Here is a 21,016-nt window from a genome sequence, read left to right as displayed (position 1 = left end):
ACGCTGCCAGTTGGCGGTTTGTCATTTCGTTTTGTTGCAGTTCTTCTCCGCATCGCTTGCAGTTCTTGTTTTGATTGTTCATTTCATAAGTTACAAGTTTTAACATTCTTTCATTGTGAAAAATTCTTGTAAAATATGCTGAAATTATTAAGCTTTTAATTGAGTGCCATGGATAGGCGACATGTGTACTCGGGCAGGAACTCTGCAGGTATTGAATCCATTTCTTTCTTAAATCATTCCCAATCAAAAGTCCACTGTAAACAAATAATTACAAAATTAATATATATATAGCAATTATCAAATTCACTCATAGGAAAATTTCAAAAAGATTTTTTTAATTCAAGGAAAGGGTATGAACAGAAGAGTGAATAAAAACTAGCTGTTAAGATTCAGCGCAGCTTGGTCACACTTTTCTGCAATTGTTTTCGATAGTTTCAACAAATGGCAAATAATAATAACGGCAAAATTTAATTGTTCTTTCGCTAAAATAGTACAAGAATAATCTCATCGTCATATTAGGCTCAATTTATCGGTTATTTTGTTACTTTATGAGTTAAGTGATAAACACATTTTAATATGGAAATTCAAAACGTTTTAAATCATCTTATTGGCACGGAACGCATTTGATTGGTGTTGCAAAATATCCAAATACTATCGATAGCAGCGATAACAACTCTGGTCTGAAAGACGACATGGACAGTAGTCGGCCCCTATAACGTCTTATATACAAAAGAATAAGCAATGTCCTAGTTGTCATCAACAATCAAAATACAGCAAAGAGAAAACATCACAAGTAACACCAGCAAATATCCAGAGTTAGTTAAAAATTTAAGTAGTGTATGTTTGAACGAAATCCAGTATATTGTGTGCTCAGTATTACCACTTCAAGCACTAGCGGGCGTTGTATTGAGGCTGTACTGTGGGCAATACGAGTGTATGTACGTACATATATATTTACGCACAGGCACGCACACACATGTACCGCACATAGAGACAGATGTTGTTGTTCTTGTTTTTATTTATGCAAGCAACAGAGGCTATAATAAGAATATTCTGAAATAATATAATGGTACAAAAAGTCGGGCGAATCTGCTGTGCAATAATACGTCAAAAAATGAGAGCGACACAAAGCAAAATTCGTCAATAAGGGAAAGAAAACGTGAAGAAACGGAACGGAAAGGAAAAGTGCAGACGCAAATACAAAATAAATCGAAATTTCGATTTTGAATCCAAGTGCTGCTGTCGCTGTTGCTGGCTGCTGGCCCCAGATTATAATTGTGCGTTAGTGATTTCTATTCCATCAAATCAAACCCGCACACACACAATCTCCGACGTTTAATACTTACACATAGTGTTACATATATATACATACATACATACACAGTATAAATATCAGATAACGCGACCAGAAAGAGTAAAGAGCCAGACAACGATCCTTTGACAACCAACAAAATAAGGTTCCCCCAATGGATGACGAATTGGAGGACAAGATCTTCTATCAGACATTCGTTTCACATATGAAAATCCTATCCAAGTTCGCAGTGGGCTTCTCGTCCATCAATTCGCCCTTGGCATATCTATGGAAACTATGCCGCATCTATGTGCTCCGTCCCGAGGTCATTTTCTGTGGCATCATTCTGTTTGTCTTGTTAATCTATTTGCAAGCGGTCGATATATGGAGTCGCAGCATATTAAGCCGCATTCAGGCCACGCTCGGTAGACAGAAGACGCCACGCGTCCAAGAGATGACAAGCGGTGCCGGGGATCATCAGAGCTGGGAGGAGGTGCGTCAACAGAGTGCCGCGTTCGCTGTGCTGGGCAGAAGACCACACATGGAGGACAGGTAAGGGAGAGAAGAGCCTATAAAGAAAACCGTTTTTATATGTATATGCATCTGCTTACAGATTTATCATTGAGGAGAACATCAACAATAACACGGGAATTTCATTCTTTGCCGTTTTCGATGGCCATGGCGGCGAGTTCGCTGCCAACTTTGCCCGCGATGTACTGGTCAAGAATATCTACAACAAAATCATTGATATTAACCAGATCCTGAAGAGCGAGAGCTCGTCGGAGTATAGTGGATACGACAAGAGCCCGTATCTGGCACGCAAACAGAGCCGCAAAGATGTCACCAACAAAGAGAATGCCGATCCCGTGGCCAGACGCGACAGTTTGCGTAAGGCGCACAGCACTACAGCGGATTGTAGCGCAATTAAACAAAAGACAACGGAGGCAACTGTCGCCGATATTTATACGGCGCAGCTGAACAGCGCGATGCGCGCCAGCGGCAACAGTGCGGCAAAAGATTCATTTCTGAATAATAACAATGCGCAAAATTCTGGCAACGCGCCGCCGCCGAGCTACGACGCCAAATGCTACATCGAGCATGGACGCATTAATTTTGGCAAGCTGATCACGGACGAGATACTGGCCGCGGATCACAAGCTGGTCGAGCAGGCCAAGCTCGCAGTGAGTGGGCCTGCCCCAATTAGCTATCTTAGTTCTCTATCTCAAGTGATTCACATTTCCCTTCCTGTTTTGCAGACCAACATTGCGGGCACAACCGCTTTGATTGCCATCGTTAAAGACAGCAAATTGATTGTGGCAAATGTGGGTGATTCGCGTGGCGTGATGTTTGATGCACGCGGCATTGCCATACCATTGTCCTTCGACCATAAGCCGCAGCAGGTGCGCGAGCGTAAACGCATTCACGATGCCGGCGGCTTCATAGCTTTTCGCGGCGTTTGGCGCGTGGCTGGGGTCTTGGCCACGTCACGAGCGATGGGTGATTATCCCCTCAAAGATAAGGTATGTCGATGCTGCATGCTCTATATAGATGGCGTGATGGGAATTTCTCACGTCACGTTTTATAGCCTATACATATACTTATATATATATATGCATATATAATTCTCAATTGCTAATCAGCCTTCACTTTATATTATTCTATCCCATACAGAATCTAGTCATAGCCACACCAGACATCTTGACCTTCGAGTTAAACGACCACAAGTGAGTGCAGTTGCTTGCCAAGTTAATGAACTCTTCCTTCTATTAAGTGCGTCATTTCTTTTCATTATTTTTATTTCGATGGAATGCTAGGCCCCGTTTTTTAATACTCGCATCAGACGGCCTTTGGGATACATTCAGCAACGAGGAAGCCTGCAGCTTTGTGCAGGATCATCTTAAGGAACCAGACTTTGGTGCCAAATCGCTGGCCATGGAATCATATAAACGTGGCTCTGTGGACAACATCACCGTTTTGGTCATTGTGTTTAAGAACGACGTCTACAAAATTGTCAGCTCATCGGCTGGCGGCAAAGTAGGCGATGCAGCCTTAGCCAAACCTCCAGCTGCTGCTGCAGCGGCTGTCGAACGCTCCAATTCAATCAAAACCAAGTAACAGAAGGGAGACTCTTCTGTACCATTTCAATAGCAACCTTATAAAGTGCCCAAAAAGATTTACATACTATAATATAAGCATTCGCGATGCTTTTTTGCCTCGTCGCCACAGCGATTATCGTTTTTCTCTCAACAAGGCGGCATTTTCTTTGGTTTCGTTTTAGGATTTAAAATATTTTTGGAAAAAAAAAATACTGTTGTTTTATATGAAATGTTTAGACAAATATCACTATCACTGCACTTTGTTAATCCCCCCCTCCCCCCCACCACCTCCAGCTCTCCTCGCATTCATCACCATGAATCTCATAAATATTTATTTAAATTATTTTGTTATATATTTAAAACGTGTGTTTGTCAAACAAAAGGGAAAAAAACGTTAAAATATAAAATACTCAAAAAATGTAACGAAGATTGGCAATGAAATTGAATTTTTATGCCTTTAAAAAATGCTTTAATGTTGAATAAAGTATTTTTTGCAACTTTGAATAAATAAATGCGGAGCCTATATTGACACATATATATTTGTATATCATAAATGATAATCATATATAGGCAAGGGGCCATGTTGGTAAACAAACATAATAAAATAAAACATTTTTGCCTTAGATAATTAATATCCTCATTAATTCATCAATTGATTTTTCAGGTCTTTGAAAAATGCTTTAATGTCGATTGTTTTTTGCTTATATCTTTGAATAAATATATTCTGACCCTATATTTGCATATATTTATGTTATATGTATATGTGTATATAACTCATAAAGCAATAATCCATAGCAAGGAATTTTCTCTTAAAGAAAACAACATAAATATACAAATCTATATTAATTTACTAGTTCCAATCAATTGATAATTGTGTATATAACTCATAAATCAAAAATCATTACAGAAAAAAAAAAAATAGTTTTGCCTTAGCTAATCTATACCCATATTAATCTACAAGTCTCATTTTTAAACAAATTGAATGTTTGTCGTTTTATATTTATTGTTGTTTTGGCATAAACAAATCAATTTGCCATCGATTCATACGAGCTATGTCCAAACATATAAGATTATTTTAGTGCGCTGATACAGACACTTGCCAGACGCGGATGGTGTTGTCGGAGTAGCCGGCGAACAGGGTCTGGCCGTCGGTGGACCAGGCCAGGGAGAGGCACTGTGGCTGCTCGGCCTTGGATGTGGGCGAGACGACCTCAGGGCGCAGCTCCTCAACGGTCTTCTTGCATGCCAGATCCCAGATCTTGATGGATGGGCCATAGGCGACGCACAGCCAGTAGCGGTTGGGCGAGAAGCACAGGGCATTGATGATGTCGTTGTGCTCCAGAGTGTACAGATTCTTGCCGTCATTCAGATCCCACAGCAGAGCCTTGGAGTCCTTGCCACCGGAGGTGCACAGAGAGCCATCGGGCGAGACGGTCACGGTGTTCAGGTAACCATTATGACCGTGATGGTTGTTCTTCAACTTGCAGTTGGCCAAATTCCAGACCTTGACGGTACGATCCCAGCCGCATGACACGATGATGGGATTCGAGTGGTTGGGCGAGAAACGCACGCACGACACCCAATCGGTGTGGCCATCCTCTTGGATGGTGAACTTGCACTCAGCCAGAGTGTTCCACAGCTTGATGGTCTTGTCCCGAGAGCCAGACACGATCTGACGGTTGTCAGCCGAGAAGGCAACCGAGAGCACATCCTACAATCGAAGAGTAAACAGTTTATTAGATGGCGAATCTTTAGGTTTATGTGGATAATTAGAAGAGTAGCGGATTTAAAGATTTTGTTGCCTACTTACGGAAGAGCTTCACGCAAAAGTGTGTCGACTCAGGCGTAGAACTTTACAGATGTCAACCAGATTAATTCTGCCTCGCATAGGCGCAATATTTTTTTTTTTTTTTATATACATTTAAATGTATATTGGTATTGGTGTGCTAGCTAAGCCTAACCTTATGATATCGGGACATGGGTACACCAATACCATTGGGGAGTTGAGATTTACAAAAGCAGCGTAGGCTGCAGCAATTCTAGGCCCTATTCAAAAACCATTCGGTAAACCAATTGGAAACTTATCCCACCTTGGTGTGTCCCTCGAAGCGACGAGTGGTCTTGCCGGCAGCCAAATCCCACAGGCGCAGAGTCTGATCCCATGAGCCGGACAGAGCGTAGTTGCCGTCGGACGAGAGCACAACATCGCTGATGAAGTGCGAGTGACCGTAGAGACGCTTCTGGGGATAGCCGTAGTTGGTATCCTCATCGCGGGTCAATTTCCAGACAATCAAGGTCTTGTCTGTTTAAACGTAACGTTATTATTAATCATATCAATTAAAATCTAAAAATGATGCCGGGATGTTGCGGTTATTGGAGGATTCCACCGACGCCAACCTAACCTCAACAACTGTTAATTATACTTGCCACGAGATGCCGAAATAATGGTATCGGGATCCTTGGGGTTGGTAGCAATCTGGGTGACCCAGCCATTGTGGCCGATCAGCGTACCACGCAATTGCAATGTCTCAGACATGTTGAAATATTACTTATAAAATTGCAACGGGAGCGCTTTTGACACACGTCCAAAGGCGCTGCAGGCTGGCAGAAAAAGAGGCGGAAGTCGCTAGTGCTGTAAAACAAAAACAATCACGGGTAGTGCTGCCAACGTGTGCTATTGAATACGATGAATCGTTACATCTACAACTTCATGTTTTTGGTATTACTATCATTTTTAGAATACAGCCACACTATTTGACAACTCAGGTCAAAGGAGCCCTTAGACCGAAATATAAATACACCAACACGCAAAATGAGTTTAGCACAACAGCAACCCGCCAGCATTAATCCACGTAATCCCCATGGACTTGGTAAGTCAAACAATATTAAATTAATTACAACATTTTAACTGAAAAGCCGCTTGCAGGTGATCCGAATGACACAACGTTGCGCAAGGTAGAAGTAGAGGTGTTAATACCAAAAATAATGAGAGATCGCGCCCGGAGCGAACTGTGTCCTAAAGAAGTCGCGGACTTTGAGGAATGCTGTAAGGCCAGCAGCATATTCATGGTGGCCACCTGTCGCAAGCAAAACTCTGCGCTCATGGACTGTCTCTCCCACTGGTATAAAAACGAAGCCTTCAAAGAGGAGTGCAAGGCCATCTACCTGAAGGAGCGGGCGGAATATCGGAGCACAGGCATTCCCAAGAAGCATCGCGTGGAGAAAATCTAGTTTACTCTTGTTATTATTTCTGTTTACTTTGCACAAAAGATGTGTAGTTAAAACGCCGTATCACAGTCTCGTCAATGGTCAGGGACTCCAGTGCCGCCGGTGTGGCCAACGCAGGGTCGAAGTCTTTCTGCTCGTTCACTCTCAGAATGAGCACATCTTTGTCCGATGTTTCAGCTACACGTTGAGCTCCCTTCAAATTCTTGCCAACATAATGCGGGTGATTAATATAGTCTGAAGTGTGCACCAGTACCAAGAAACTGGCATGAAATTGTCGCGGACCTTCTTTGTAGATGACTGTGAAAAGGTGATTAAAAATGAACAGCTGCTTTCATCTCTATAAATTATAGGAAAATTACTTACGAAAATCACCACCGAATTTAATGCCGCTCTTAATTATCCAATTCTTTGATTTTAGATACAAATATGCAGCCAGCTTATAGACAAATTCTTTGTCATATTCCAGTGCTGCTTGCACGTACGCTTGCCAAGCAATCTCTTTGTTCGATGTGTCTTTTATCTCCAGTATGTTTAAATAGTAGGCCAACACACAAGCCTCCTCCAGTCCAAGTAGAAGCGATTCGTCGGGCTCTCCAGACATTGGGCCGCCGCGTGAATTGCTTCCTTTGCCATAGCAGCCATTATCGTGTAGAGTCTTTATTAAATTCTGTTCTGTATTAAATACTTCTACACAGAGTCCATTGAAAACTCCATGGTAGCGTAGTCCGTTGGAGTTTGGGGGAAAGGGCGCTAGTTTAATAAAGTCTTTGCAATTGCCTCGCTTGCGTTTGAAATGCGGAGTGAATTCCATAATTTAGCGAACTGCTTGTAGTCGAACGGCAACAGTTTTATGTGCCTCAAAACTATTTGCTGTTGTGCTTGTAATAAATCAATTAACAGCTAAATATAAGTTAATATTAATTGGAAAGTCATAAAATACAACTATAAATAAAACATATTTTGATTATTTATGTTATTCGCCGCAAAACTGTTTATGTGTGACCGCAGCTTAGGATTTGCCATTCTCATTATAAATTGCCAGCACAGTGCAATGCGTTCGGGGTGGCAACGCTTAAGTACGGCGAACACGGCGAATAAGTCACAAGACCAGTCAGCTGAATTTCGGTGCTGTCGCATTAGTGTGAAAAGACACTCGTATTTTAAATAATTTTTTCCTAGATTTTTCGATTGAAATTGTGTGCAAACGCGCGCAACACTACAAATATATCGCATCACCCTCGACACGCCAAAAAAAACAACCAACAAAATGACAACCGCACTGTATTTGCCCGAGGATAACATTGGTAAGTGCCAGCAACAGCAGCAGCTGACCTCTGTGAAAAATCGAAGTGCTGCTGCCCCGTGCTGCAGGCAGCCACCCCCTGCCCGAATGTGTGTCAGAAAAATGGTTAACTGTGAATGCGCATTTGCATATTGCAGATATGATTGCTGCCACTTCGGTCCTGCAGCAACAGGCCGCCGATATACGCACCAAGAGCATCAACTGGGCCTCGTACATGCAGTCCCAGATGATCAGCCAGGAGGACTATCAGACGATTAGCGCATTGGATAAATCGCGCGCCACCTTTTTAGCCCAAAACTCGACGCAGGTGGTGAAGACGATGCTGAATCTGGTCTCGCACCTGTCCAAGGACTCGACCATTCAGTATATACTCGTGCTGCTCGACGATATGCTTCAGGAGGATCGCTCGCGTGTCGATCAATTCCACGAAACATCCGCCAAGATGAAGCAGTGCGTCTGGGGTCCGTTCCTCAACTTGCTGAATCGCCAAGATGGCTTCATTGTTAACATGTCGTCGCGCATCTTGGCCAAGTTCGCCTGCTGGGGCCATGAGACAATGCCCAAGTCGGACCTCAACTTCTACTTGCAGTTCCTCAAGGATCAATTGGCCAGCAATGTAAGTAGATCAAAGCACAAGCGTCAAGCCCATGCATGACCCAGGTCAACTACCCCTGCCCCCTTCCCACGTTTGCATGTTTATGTTGTACATAGAAATTTAGTTCAGGTACACTATAAATATATTTGTAGCATGCAGCATGAAAATCTATCGATTTTAAGTAATATAGTTGCATATATTGATTTTGAACGATTCCAACTACATATGTATATGAATTTAGTGTAGAGAAATATCGATTGCATGCAACGAAAATTTTGGCGATTCTATTTTACTTAAGGAGAATCTTGACTAAGTAAATATTTGATTGTATTTAGAAGCTTTACGCACTGATTATAATGATACATGGTAAACGAATGAAGTCTAATTAGTATGCATTCATTAAATTAAGTCTATTAAGAAATATGCAAATATGCATCTCAAATTCACTTTTTAAGAAGTCTACAAATTTATAATTACAACTGGGCGATAGTTAAATTTTTATTATTATTATTTTTTTTATTGGTATCAATTTAATTTAAAGAACTTTCTATATACAAAACAATAATACAAAAGAACTAAAAAAAAAAAAATGTTGGGCATTACAAAATTCTTATAAGTATCTGGGAATATAGAGGTCAGCTGATTAAGAAGCTGTTTGTATTAGTGCATATTCGAATTAAGGAGGTTTTACTGCAGTCTTGCAATTTTATTAGCCCTTCATATTATTTGGCTGAAATCTAGTTCAACATCGAGACAAAATACTTCACATTTCTACATTTCTTTGTGTCTACGTTTCTTTTTTGATTCTTAATGTGTCCTACATTTTCCTACCACACAATTGGTATATATTCTTTAGATTCTAAATATCTACAAAATGTTGGCAAATATGATATAATATTAAGCATTTTGTTTGCTTGCAACTAACCGTAAAATATAGAACTGCACGCTTTTAGTTAGTTTTGCTTGTTCGACAATTTGTACTAAAATCATGAAACCAAAAAAAAAGTGAGAAAACTCTAAAAATGAGACATGAATTAAGCATTAGCCAGGTTTTTGGCCAACTTTTAGGCTTGCGTATATCAAATTGTCTTTTATTTGTAATGCAACTTTGGCTGTCTGTGAGCGTGATTAAGGTATGCGATTCGTGTTTCGTGTACACGATTTTTGTTTATTTTGGCATTTAAATTCATTGAATCACGCACCTGAAAAAAAAAAGAAATACAAATAAAAAACAAAATTCGTATTATATGATAAAGATGTTCGTATAACCGTTGCGACAAGTCTAAAAAAATAAATTATGCTCAATCGATCATCGCACCGCATCGCATTTAATTGGGTGTGTCGTGGAGAACTGAAAGAACATCAGCACCACCCGCACCACCACCTGCACCATCTGCACCAAACAAACCAAATCAAATCAATAATAATAATAATAATAATTATAATATTATGTAATAATAACGTTTTCTCGTTACGATTTATGTGTATTCTGATGTCCTCAAAAGCAAAGATCAGACTAAAACAAAAAGTTGAACTCTTGCTCTGTTTTGTTCTCTGTTTTGTTCTCTGTTTTGTTCTCTGTTTTGTTCTCTGTTTTTCAAATATTTTATGTATTTATTATTTAATACCAATTTACAATTTAAACCGTCAATCAACATCAACTACGAATCTATTTTGTTAAACACCAATAACTGAATTACCGAATCGATCAATTCAACAAACACAAACAATGCTGTGGATACTGTGCGCTGCTGAACCCAAACCAAAAAAAAAAAAAAAAAAAAAAAAAAAAAAAAAACCTACGACCCACGCACTATCTGACCCCCAACACAAATCAATTAGAGCACTGCCTATCTGCAAGAGATGGCCCAGTTGGCCAAGCGGGCGCAAACGATCATTGTGCACTCGCATGGACAGCATGGCAAAGATCATCATGGCAAAGATCATCATGGCCACCAGTACAGTCCCAATCTGGTCCAGCTGCAGCAGCGCCACGATTTGGCCAATGAGAGTTACCGCGAAGTACGTTCCTCCGCCTTCGATCAGCAGCAGGATGGCAAATGTGTTATACCGGTATTCCAAATGCAGCCCAAATGCTATCCAATCACCACCACCACAACACACTCACCCAATCCAACTACACACACATACGCACACACAATTACACAAAATCAATTACCAAGCAGAAATTATCAAACCATTATACAACACACACAGACACGCACACGCATACGCACACACACCTGCAAAATATACTCGTTTGTGCTAAAGAGAATATATCATGGTAGAGATATGCATTGTCTATCAAAAGCTTATTAAATATTCTTTTATATTCCAATTAGCATTGTAATTTCTGATAAGCATACATATGTACAGTAAAATCCGGTTATAAATACTCCGCTTATAGCGTCCGTACAGTTATTGAGATTAAATTTAAAATAATAATTTATGGATAAACGTTTTCTAGTAGAAATTGAAGTTGATTTTATTTATTTATATAATTTTTTATAATTTATATAATTTTTTATTTTTTTATTATTTATCAAAATTAAAATATAGTCAGCCAACAGTGAATTCCCATATATTCCAATGCATAAACGTTGCTGTGTGAGTGCGTGTATATATAGATAATTAGAGTGTGTGTGTGTGTGCGCGTGTCTTGTTTATATATATTTATAAATCAAACGATAACTGTTTACTAACTCCACTAAATATCATCGACTTAAATTAAAGATGAGCAGCAGAGCAACAAGTGTACAAAACTTTGATTATAGCTTGAAGGTAACGGTAAAGGTGTAAAGGTAATTAAAAAAGGAAAAGAAAAGAGTTTTGTAAAAAAAAAATCGGTGTCGGTGCGAACGCAATACACAAACAAAAACAAACAATTACCACGCCCATTCTACGGATTTCTAAGCAGGACAGCAACGACGTTTGCTGCCCTTTGTAATACATATACTTTTTTTTTTGTCTTTTTTATTGGTACGTCTCAGAGCACAATTCTCTGTCTGTCTCTTCCACTTCCACTTTCACTTTTTTCTCTCTCTATTAAGTAGCTGTAGTAACTGTTGTGTTGCTGTTGTTGTAGCCAACTTTCAATTAGAAAAAATATTAAAAAAAAAAAAGAAAAAGATGTAAGATAAACTGTCATAACTAACTCGTTACTAAAATGAAAAGCTCTGCAATGATGCAAGATCCATATTAATATCGCTCGTTGCTTTCACAGAACAACGAGTATATCCAGTCCGTGGCACGCTGCCTGCAGATGATGCTGCGCGTGGATGAGTATCGCTTCGCGTTCGTCAACGTCGATGGCATCAGCACCTTGATACGCATCCTGTCGACGCGTGTCAACTTCCAGGTGAGTTTGAAATTGAAATGTGTAAATTGTTTGGTACAATTTAAATTCGATTTCTTATTCATAGGTGCAATACCAGTTGATCTTCTGCCTGTGGGTGCTGACCTTCAATCCCCTGTTGGCTGCCAAGATGAACAAGTTCAGCGTCATACCCATATTGGCTGATATCTTGAGCGACTGTGCCAAGGAGAAGGTCACTCGCATCATTTTGGCCGTCTTCCGCAATCTGATTGAGAAGCCCGAGGATGCGTCCGTGGCCAAGGATCATTGTATTGCCATGGTGCAGTGCAAGGTGTTGAAGCAGCTGTCGATTTTGGAGCAGCGTCGCTTCGATGACGAGGACATTACAGCCGATGTGGAGTATCTGAGCGAGAAGCTGCAGAATTCCGTGCAGGACCTGAGCTCTTTCGACGAGTATGCCACCGAGGTGCGCAGCGGCCGCCTCGAATGGTCGCCCGTCCACAAATCGGCCAAGTTCTGGCGCGAGAACGCTCAACGCCTCAACGAAAAGAACTACGAACTACTGCGCATATTGGTTCATCTGCTGGAGACCTCGAAGGATGCCATTATTCTGTCCGTTGCCTGTTTCGATATTGGAGAGTATGTGCGTCATTATCCACGTGGCAAGCAGTAAGTGAATAAGATCTGGGACCTGTCTGCCTGGCTCCTATCTAATATGCCTTTGCTTCACAGTGTGCTGGAGCAGTTGGGTGGCAAACAGATTGTTATGCAGCATCTGGGTCACGAGGATCCCAATGTGCGCTACGAGGCTCTGCTGGCTGTCCAAAAACTGATGGTACACAACTGGTTAGTATGATAAATGTGGATAGTCTTATCTAATCATATGCACACCTATCGCACTCAGGTGCCGCTCGATAATCATACTCGCATTTATACGCCCGAAACTCAAACCATTACCGAATAATTTCAAGAGCACTCTCTATTCAAAATTAGCATAGCCAAATTCCAAATTGTTGATGTGTTTCTTTTATTCGTGTTTCCCCTAGGGAATACTTGGGCAAGCAGCTGGAGAAGGAGAACGAGAACCAAAAACAAGGCGCAGCTCCCATTGCTGGCAAGGCCTAAAGGACCGATACCATGTACAACTGATAGCAAAGTGGGTCGCCTGCTTGTTTTCGACAACTTAACTAACAATAAGAGTTGGGGACGTGTGTCTTCCACCGCCAACTCCCACGCCCATTAACAAAATATCGTTTTATTTCTTGCTACCATTTAAGCGCATATTTCTTTGTCCTAATCTATAAACTAAGTTCCATAGCGAATCTATTGACGATTCCAGATGGTGCCAGCGTTCGTTAAAACTAATTAATTGTTGCTCTTTTGTTGGCATTCCGAACCACTATAGAGATACGTAGATGAGAGTGAAAGTTAATTAGACAAACTGCAAACAAAAAATATACACATACACACACACACACACTCACTCACAACGAGTAAATCTTATAATTTGTTTTTGTCTGTTTTGTTTATGTTCGTTACAATCGTTTTAAATATTCTACTTTGCGCTGTGCTGTACAGAGTTTTTCTCACGATTTCTTCAACCAAGTCTAAATAGTAAATTGTATTATATATTAACGCATCGGCGCACATGTACAACCAACCTATTAAGTATTTCTTTTCTTTAAAACAAAAATTATGTATGGAAAAAATCTAATAAATAAATGCAATATTTTGAAATGTTATTAAGCGTGTGAATAATAAAAATGTTTACAAAATTCACATAAAAATAATGCATTAAATTGTTATTAAATTGTATGATAAATTTTTGAATGTAAAAAAAAAAAAAAAAACCAATAATATATATAAATAAATGTAATTGAAAATCATATTTATTTTGTAATCTCTAACAGGTCTGGAGCGCTAGAAGTTATTCAATACGTTGTGAGCTTTAAAAGCTCTCTGCCTTCCTCTCTCGTTAAGCTTTTGTAATGATAAGCTTTTATACTAATAGATAGTTTTTCCTAAACTTTACCAACAGCACTATAAAGAAAATACAAGTTTATTTTCGGTTTTATTGTTTTGTTTTTATTTAATTTGTTGTTATATTTCTCGTGGGTGTCACAATTTAATCGGCTTTAAATTAGTAATATCCACTTTATAAATTAAATAATGTAATTGTCCTATTTAAACTTTAAAGTTAACATAATTGTATTTTTGTTTTAAGTTCAGTATTCTGCTTTGTTATAATTGTGACCCAAAATACAAGCCGTCGTCAAGATGAGCCTCGGAGGCGCTACTGCCACGCTTCCATGATGATAGTATAGCTCGTAATACAGAGTTTACGTGTAGCTAAGAGGTGGTGCTAGATTCGGATGTGGGTAGATGCCAGTAGTTCCTCCTTACTTAGTAGCCGCCTTCAGATAGGCAATCAGATCACCGCGCTCATTGGGCTTCTTCAGGCCGGCGAAGATCATCTTGGTGCCGGGGATGTATTTCTTGGGGTTCTCCAGGTATTCGAAGAGCGTGTCCTCGTTCCAGGTGATGCCCTTAGCCTTGTTGGCATCTGTGTAGGCAAAGCCGGGAGCCTGGCCGGTCTTGCGGCCGATCAGACCGTGCAGATTGGGGCCAACCTTGTGCTTGCCACCGGCCTCGACGGTGTGGCACTGTGCGCAACGCTGCACGAACAGCTTCTTGCCTTTCTCAACATCACCAGCAGGTACACCCATTATAGTTAATTAATATTTGATGTGTTAACACCGACTCGACTGCGGGGAAAAGAGATAGATAGAGGAAAACGAACAATTAGAAATGTTATATAAACAACAAATTTATTTACCGTTGCCAAATTCATTTTTATCAACATCCGACGCATTAATCGGGCTACTGATAACAACACATGCCAGCTATTAGTAATGCAACCGTTAGATTATCTAATAGTCTGCACCTCAAACACACCCGCCCAAAGTTCATTCAACGTTCTTAACGAGCCAGATGACGAGCAACGTCACCAGACACACAGACACGCACTCATACACCTACACACGATCTGGTCACATGTTGCCGTCGCAGTGCTGCTCGCTTTTAGCTAACAAAGCTAGCTTCAAGGCGAAAAAGCTACATCGTCGCAAGCTCAATATTATTTAATTGTCAAGAAACTTGAACAGGTTTCTAATAAAGATTATTTAATAATTAATTTTAGCTAAAAATAAGCTTAAATTTATCTGCTAATTTTTTGTATCTACTAACTATGTGTGACAATTGATACTTAAAGTTTTCAGCCTTAAAAAAGCTAAACTTGGCTAATAAATAAAAGAAGCAGTGCTGCCATCTCTGTGCATCACAACAAAAACTTTAATTGCGTCAGATTTCGCTGCCGCACAGCAACAGGCCAAACTCCAATAATGCCCCACATTCCCAGCAATACAGTTTCAAGGTCTGTGTCGCGGTCAGCATATTGCCATCTAACGGCTTATCGGGTGACTAATTGCACTGCATGCAGTTATGCGAACTTGAACGAATTGTTGCATGCGAGACATAAGCAGCATTGCAATTAGTAAGTCACCTACACGAGCAGGCACACACACAAACAAACACACGCACATACACATACGCGTGCACCTTTTTTTTAGATAGCGAATGATTACATGAGACTACAATGTCGCCTAGCTGTGGCCTTGCTCAGATAAAACCACTTTTTCTATCGGAACTGCATTGGAAGCAGGCCAATTGCTGATGCTTCGCTCAATGTGTGTGAATGTGAGGATGCGTGAGAGCAGGTAAAAGCGAAATTGGGTTAGTATTCTTGCAAGAGTAGAGTCGCTTACATAAGCAACCTGCGATTTTTTAGCAGAGAAGAAGAGCCAATGGGCAATGAAATCGCACTTGCTTAGCAACCACGTGGCGGGCGGGTTAAAATTCTGGGAAATGGAAGCCACTTCAAAGCAAAAATCGTATGAGCGAGATAGCAAATGATCGTGTGGCCTTTTCAGCTCTTAATTTTTGCTCATGTAATCGATTCGCGATATTTGTAATGTCAATGTGACTCTTTGTTAGCACATATTGTTCTTTATGTGTAAAAGCTGCCATCATATGTTACATGGTTAATAGTTGTTACTTTTGGACTTTTGCATACATATATATTATTCAGCACACACACATACACAAACACCCTTGAAGGCTATCACACGTTTATGTAACGCAAACAACCCCCAAAAATTGAAATTCGCGTGGGATATACAGCTAAACTCTGAGCATCTGTTCGATCGTACGTTATGTAAGAATTTTAAATGCAATTATTTATCACTGAATTCTCTGTACACTTTAAACGTAATCAATAACTACTCAGGGTTTTGTAAATTAATATATTTACGTCATTCACAAACTCCCGCTACTTACATTGAACACAAACCGTCTTTTGCTGCGAACAGTTAGCTTACGAATGAGACAAAAGATCCCAATTGGCACAAATGAGTGTTTTAGGTGAGTATCGATATTATTAATATATTGAAACATCGATAGATTTATTTAAAAAGTACGATATTGAATCAAATTTAGCGTGAGTTTAAAGCTATTTTTTAATCTCTGAATCACTATTGTTGATTTAATTCATGGGTATTTAATAGATTGAAATATCTGATTCGGCTATAAAAGACTTGTGGATGTTTCTATTATAATTGTGTTTATATTGTTAGGCTTGCAAATGCTAAATGATATGGTTTCTTCAAAACAGTTCATCGCGCGGTCATATCTTAAAATATTTTCAGCTTTCAACTTTTATTTTTAGCCAAAGTAGGTAAAAGAAAGTTTGCTGGTATAACAAGATTCACTAAATGTATTTTAGTTAAATTATTAAAGATGCAAATTGATTGCAATATCATAACTGTGATTCCGCGCTTTGGCACGCGCAACCAAATTTTGAAATGATTGCTGAGCCTGACAAAAGCTGATTGAAATAAAATATGGCGGTACGTTTAAATACAAATGTGTCTTATAATGAAATATTAAACTAAATCATATGTATACATATGTATATTAAAGAACCAATATTATGTTGTGAGCTCAATTTTAATTATAATCTATTCTAAAAGTGTCTTAGTAAATATTTATGAAAGTTTTTTCCCAATCATATACTTTTTTCATATTTTTGTTGAGGTATTCAAACTATTTGTTTGTTTTGAGAAATGCAATCAAATCAGCGCGATCCTCGGCCTTTTTGAGTCCGGGGAAAACCATCTTGGTGCCGGGAATAAATTTCTTTGGATCCTTCAGATACTCGTCCAGATTGCCTTCTGTCCAAGCGATACCCTTTTTGATGTTAGCTTCAGTATATTTGTAGCCAGGGGCAGAACCGCATTTGCGGCCAACAATTCCGCCAAGATTAGGACCCTGCTTGTGCTTTCCTCCCACTTCGTAGGAGTGGCATTGTGCGCATTTCTGAACGAAAATCTTTTTGCCATTCTCCGCATCGGCACCCATGTTGGAATATGGTTTTTCTAAAAAAACGAAAAGAGGAAAAAATACATAGTTTACTTTTTGAAGCTTATTTCTAATGGCTGAACGAAAACAAAGCCTCACGTGGCCTTCAGCTCACGCCTCAAGGACATTCGTGACATGCGAATGGGAGGGAATGGGTAGGCAAAGGATGGTTGGTTGGATTGATGTTTTTTTTTTTTTTTTTTCATGCTTAAGTTATGTCACGACGTCAACGTGAGCCACGCAGTCTGCCAAGTTAATTGCCTGACTCCGAGTGGGTGTGAATGTGGGTCGTTACGTGCGTGCATAGTAAATGTGAAAAACGTGGCTAACTGCAGTCTTAACCGCTAACCCGCATGCAAAAAATAGAATTCGTCGTCATAACTAGCAATTCAGAAATATATACGACACATACGTATGTATATATTTATGTATACATATGCATTATTTTTTCCAATTTTTGCATGTTTCTATTCTATTTATAGCTGACAATTTAAGTGCTGCCCAATAAACAGCTGTGTGCATATGTATGTGTGCGTCCACTTAAATTAATTTAAATATGCATCGATGATGACAACTGCTCACTCTCTTTTTTTATTTCCTTTTCGCTGCTCTTACATTTTTGACACTCTCAGCTGCAAGTGAGTGCAAGTGACAGAGATAGCAATAGCATAGAACTGGGTCATACGATTGAAAAACGGCTAAAACGAAATGCATGAAAAAGCAGAGCGCACGAATTTTGCTTCAGTTTCGAATAGTATTGGTAAATGACGGGCTATAAACAAAGTAAAACACACATTCATACGTATGTATGTATATGCATATGCATGTACATAATTCAATTAGACTCGGCTATTCGCCCTCCTTGGGCAACGAACATGTGCTTTGAACATCTCCCTTCAATTAAAACGCATTTTACGCATGTTTCTTGTGGCTTAGGCAAAACCAGATGCCGCCAAACACAAAAGCACAAAAACATAACGGGAAGCACGCCGGAAAGGGAGACAGACACCGCAGCAGTAAAAGCCTGAAAATAACTGTAAGTGCTCTGGTCACTTGTTCCGCTGTCATGGCTGTGCATTAGCCTGAAGATAACGGTAACTCAAAGTACGTTGAGCTTGTGCTGTATGCTGTTTAGAAGAGGGCTTTGCATCAGGTGTTTTATTCTCTCCGTGCTGCTGACCTAACCCAATTTGTGGGTTGGCCATAAATTTTCCACAGACAGCTGCTGCTGCTGTAACCTGCAGTTGGCTCCTGACCGACGGCTACTATAAATAAATGACGCCTGGAATTGAATTACACTTCAGCTAGCAATTTATGTGGAAAAAAGGTTTAGCGAAGAGCGATGGCTGAGAGAGTAGCATAATTGTTTACTGCGATGCACTGCAGCAGCAGTCTATAAAAATCATGTGGGTCGCTGGGTCAAGAGGACAAAGAAGGAAGAAGGAAAAGCAAAAGCAAATTAGAGAAAAAACAATATAGCATTCACATTGCTCACGTGGCTATTTCGAAGTTTTGTTGCTGTTGCGCAATTTCGTTTTGGCTTTGATGTCGCCCAAAAAGAGAAGAACAAAAATATGCGCCCAAACCACCTACCCACTGTTACATTCAATGTTATGGGCTATGTGTGGCTGCATAGAATAAAACCCTACATTTTCATTGTGTATGTTGCTGAATGTTTATTTTCTGTTTGTTGTTCCTGTGCGCTGCTGCTGTTGCTGCCGCTGCTTCTGCTGCTGCTGTGGGTTGCCTTTTTTCTAGAACGAGGTCGCTGACTGCCCTTCACTGCCTGAGACTGCGAGACTGAGACAACGTCAAGTTACATAAGCAGCGCAGCAGCAGCTGCGTCAACGTCGTCAGTTGGCGTTAGCTTTTATGCTCCTTCTTTCCAAATTTTCCTTATTTCACATTTACATGAAGCGCACACGGAGCGTAAGCGAGAGAGAGATTGCCAAAGAGAGAGCGCGTGTGTGTGCCTTGCAGCTGCAGTAGCAGCGTGGGAAAAGTGAATGAAAAATTGCTCTAAATTTATATCAAGTGATATGCATCAATTTATAAATTTTTCTAGTGCACTCTGCGACGTACACGGCAATGCATATATGTACTTATGTATGTATGTTTGTACATGTATGCACGCTGCAACCAAGCGCAGCGCGTGGGCAGCAGTGGCAGCAACAACAAATAGTGACAACACAACTTTACGCTCACCTGCTTGACGACTCTCTTGAGTAACGGTTTGTGCTTGTTGCTCTGCCTCCCACTATTTCTATGCTGAGCGCAAAGCTGCGCTGCTTTTGCGTTTGCTTTTGCTTTTGCTTTTGCTATTGCTATTGATGTTTTTTTCTGCTTCTGTCGCTGTCGCTGTTGCCGTCGCTGTTGATGTTGATGTTGGTGTATTTGCTCTCACTCTCTTCGCTGCTTTTGCTGCTTTTTACGTTAAGGCTGCTGTCGACTGCTCGAGCGCTGCGTCCGTTTTCATTCAGTCAGCTGAGTTCGCGGCGCAAGGTTCTCGTCTTATTTGGCCTCTGCTATTTCATAAAGTTCGTTACGTTCACGAGTTTTACGCGTCGTGTGAATTGGGAAATACAACATAAAAGTTACGACGATTTTGCTTAATAGAACGGAAAATTTGTTAGCAGCATTTACGTCGAAAGTTGGCTGCGCTCTGATCTATTCTTTTTGATTTCTGAATACTTACACAATTATAACGATAATTGTCAGAGGCCTGCTAGGTTGTCAGCCAAGGAAAAATAACATATCTGCAAGCGTAGTGTCTCCCAAGAGGTGCTGCCAACTAACAATTTTAACGGTGAGTCTTGCCAACCTCAACTCAAAACGAAACCAGTGTTGTGTAATGCCAGCATTTGAAGACGTCACTTCTTCTTTGAGTGCCCTTGGTTGGCTGTTGCCCTTGAATGCGTAAAAACCAAATGACTATCGTTTGTGTGTGTGTGTTACGCTTTTACGTAATCAGTAGAACATTACGCCTTTCGTTTCATTCAAACGTAAAGCTAAGCTCACTTTTTATTTGTTTTTAAGCCCTTATTTAGGAAACAACGCATTTCCCTTACATATACATATTTGATGAAGTAGTCCGGGAGGTAGGATTATGATTGGATTATGTATATTGTACATACAAAAAATCTGAATATTTGTAAAAGTATTTTTGCATGTTTTTAAATGAGATGGAAATTTTGGGCATGCGGCAAATGTTGCGTGTCGAAAGATAAATAAATAAATATAAAAACATGAAATTAATCGGAATTATTCTGTGGAATTTTCAAGGTAAAATAAATAAATTTTTTTTATGTGCCATGAGATACGATTAGTTAAAGCCTCAATTGTAATGTCTGGCATTTTAATGAAGTTTTCTTCGAGCTTTTCCGTAAGAATGTTTATTTCATCTCATATATCTGCACTTTAATGTCATTTTACTTGTCATTTTTCTTGTCATGCCCTGCCGTGCCTTGCCTTGCCTTGCTTTGCCTTGTCTCCTGCAAAGCACTCAGAGAGCATTAACATTGTGCCTTTGTTTATTAATTACTTTACTTGGCTCTTAATGTTGGCTAGTTGGCTTGTATATAGGGCAATTGTATTTGTAACAGCAGGCATCGCTCTCAGAGCATATCATATTATTATTAATTTAGTTTTATGTGCCAGCACTTGGAGTACATAATTAATTTTAATTAAGAATGAACACAATTGATAGAATGTT

General features: G+C 39.9%; 7 protein-coding genes across 8 annotated transcripts; 3 read left to right on the top strand and 4 right to left on the bottom strand.

Moving 5' to 3' along the window:
* The first annotated feature begins 743 nt into the window (after positions 1-743).
* On the top strand, positions 744-3,520 carry LOC6577825 (protein phosphatase 1L). The gene is made up of 5 exons (XM_002003721.4): positions 744-1,843; positions 1,905-2,472; positions 2,548-2,811; positions 2,963-3,015; positions 3,106-3,520. Exons 1-5 carry the CDS (start codon positions 1,467-1,469, stop codon positions 3,404-3,406), a joined length of 1,563 nt encoding a protein of 520 aa, XP_002003757.1. The 5' UTR covers positions 744-1,466; the 3' UTR covers positions 3,407-3,520.
* An 850-nt stretch (positions 3,521-4,370) lies between these two features.
* On the bottom strand, positions 4,371-6,009 carry LOC6577824 (guanine nucleotide-binding protein subunit beta-like protein). The gene is made up of 3 exons (XM_002003720.4): positions 5,815-6,009; positions 5,478-5,689; positions 4,371-5,098 (listed from the first exon to the last, which is right to left on the bottom strand). Exons 1-3 carry the CDS (start codon positions 5,921-5,923, stop codon positions 4,463-4,465), a joined length of 957 nt encoding a protein of 318 aa, XP_002003756.1. The 5' UTR covers positions 5,924-6,009; the 3' UTR covers positions 4,371-4,462.
* Positions 6,010-6,122: 113 nt separating this feature from the next.
* On the top strand, positions 6,123-6,676 carry LOC6577823 (COX assembly mitochondrial protein homolog). The gene is made up of 2 exons (XM_002003719.4): positions 6,123-6,257; positions 6,314-6,676. Exons 1-2 carry the CDS (start codon positions 6,200-6,202, stop codon positions 6,616-6,618), a joined length of 363 nt encoding a protein of 120 aa, XP_002003755.1. The 5' UTR covers positions 6,123-6,199; the 3' UTR covers positions 6,619-6,676.
* LOC6577822 (tRNA-splicing endonuclease subunit Sen2-1) lies at positions 6,614-7,613 on the bottom strand. Its single transcript, XM_002003718.4, has 2 exons — positions 6,979-7,613; positions 6,614-6,912 (listed from the first exon to the last, which is right to left on the bottom strand). The coding sequence occupies exons 1-2, from the start codon at positions 7,424-7,426 to the stop codon at positions 6,632-6,634; spliced, it is 729 nt and encodes a 242-aa protein (XP_002003754.1). The 5' UTR covers positions 7,427-7,613; the 3' UTR covers positions 6,614-6,631.
* Positions 7,614-7,712: 99 nt separating this feature from the next.
* LOC6577821 (V-type proton ATPase subunit H) lies at positions 7,713-13,319 on the top strand. Of its 2 annotated transcripts, XM_002003717.4 has the most exons (7): positions 7,713-7,919; positions 8,056-8,534; positions 10,356-10,586; positions 11,737-11,871; positions 11,936-12,498; positions 12,562-12,675; positions 12,876-13,319. In XM_002003717.4, exons 1-7 carry the CDS (start codon positions 7,883-7,885, stop codon positions 12,952-12,954), a joined length of 1,638 nt encoding a protein of 545 aa, XP_002003753.1. In that variant the 5' UTR covers positions 7,713-7,882; the 3' UTR covers positions 12,955-13,319. The 2 variants fall into 2 exon arrangements, with proteins under 2 accessions (XP_002003753.1, XP_015021308.1); XM_015165822.3 differs by lacking the exon at positions 10,356-10,586.
* Positions 13,320-13,887: 568 nt separating this feature from the next.
* LOC6577820 (cytochrome c-2) lies at positions 13,888-16,330 on the bottom strand. The gene is made up of 2 exons (XM_002003716.4): positions 16,225-16,330; positions 13,888-14,594 (listed from the first exon to the last, which is right to left on the bottom strand). Exon 2 carries the CDS (start codon positions 14,553-14,555, stop codon positions 14,229-14,231), a length of 327 nt encoding a protein of 108 aa, XP_002003752.1. The 5' UTR covers positions 14,556-14,594; positions 16,225-16,330; the 3' UTR covers positions 13,888-14,228.
* A 468-nt stretch (positions 16,331-16,798) lies between these two features.
* Positions 16,799-19,661, bottom strand: LOC6577819 (cytochrome c-1). The gene is made up of 2 exons (XM_002003715.4): positions 19,510-19,661; positions 16,799-17,321 (listed from the first exon to the last, which is right to left on the bottom strand). The coding sequence occupies exon 2, from the start codon at positions 17,302-17,304 to the stop codon at positions 16,990-16,992; it is 315 nt and encodes a 104-aa protein (XP_002003751.1). The 5' UTR covers positions 17,305-17,321; positions 19,510-19,661; the 3' UTR covers positions 16,799-16,989.
* Between the last annotated feature and the right edge of the window lie 1,355 nt (positions 19,662-21,016).

The sequence above is a fragment of the Drosophila mojavensis genome, unplaced genomic scaffold (assembly GCF_018153725.1).
Source record: "Drosophila mojavensis isolate 15081-1352.22 unplaced genomic scaffold, ASM1815372v1 contig_49, whole genome shotgun sequence".
NCBI classification, from domain to species: domain Eukaryota; kingdom Metazoa; phylum Arthropoda; class Insecta; order Diptera; family Drosophilidae; genus Drosophila; species Drosophila mojavensis.
This window is presented reverse-complemented; position numbering and strand designations above follow the sequence as displayed.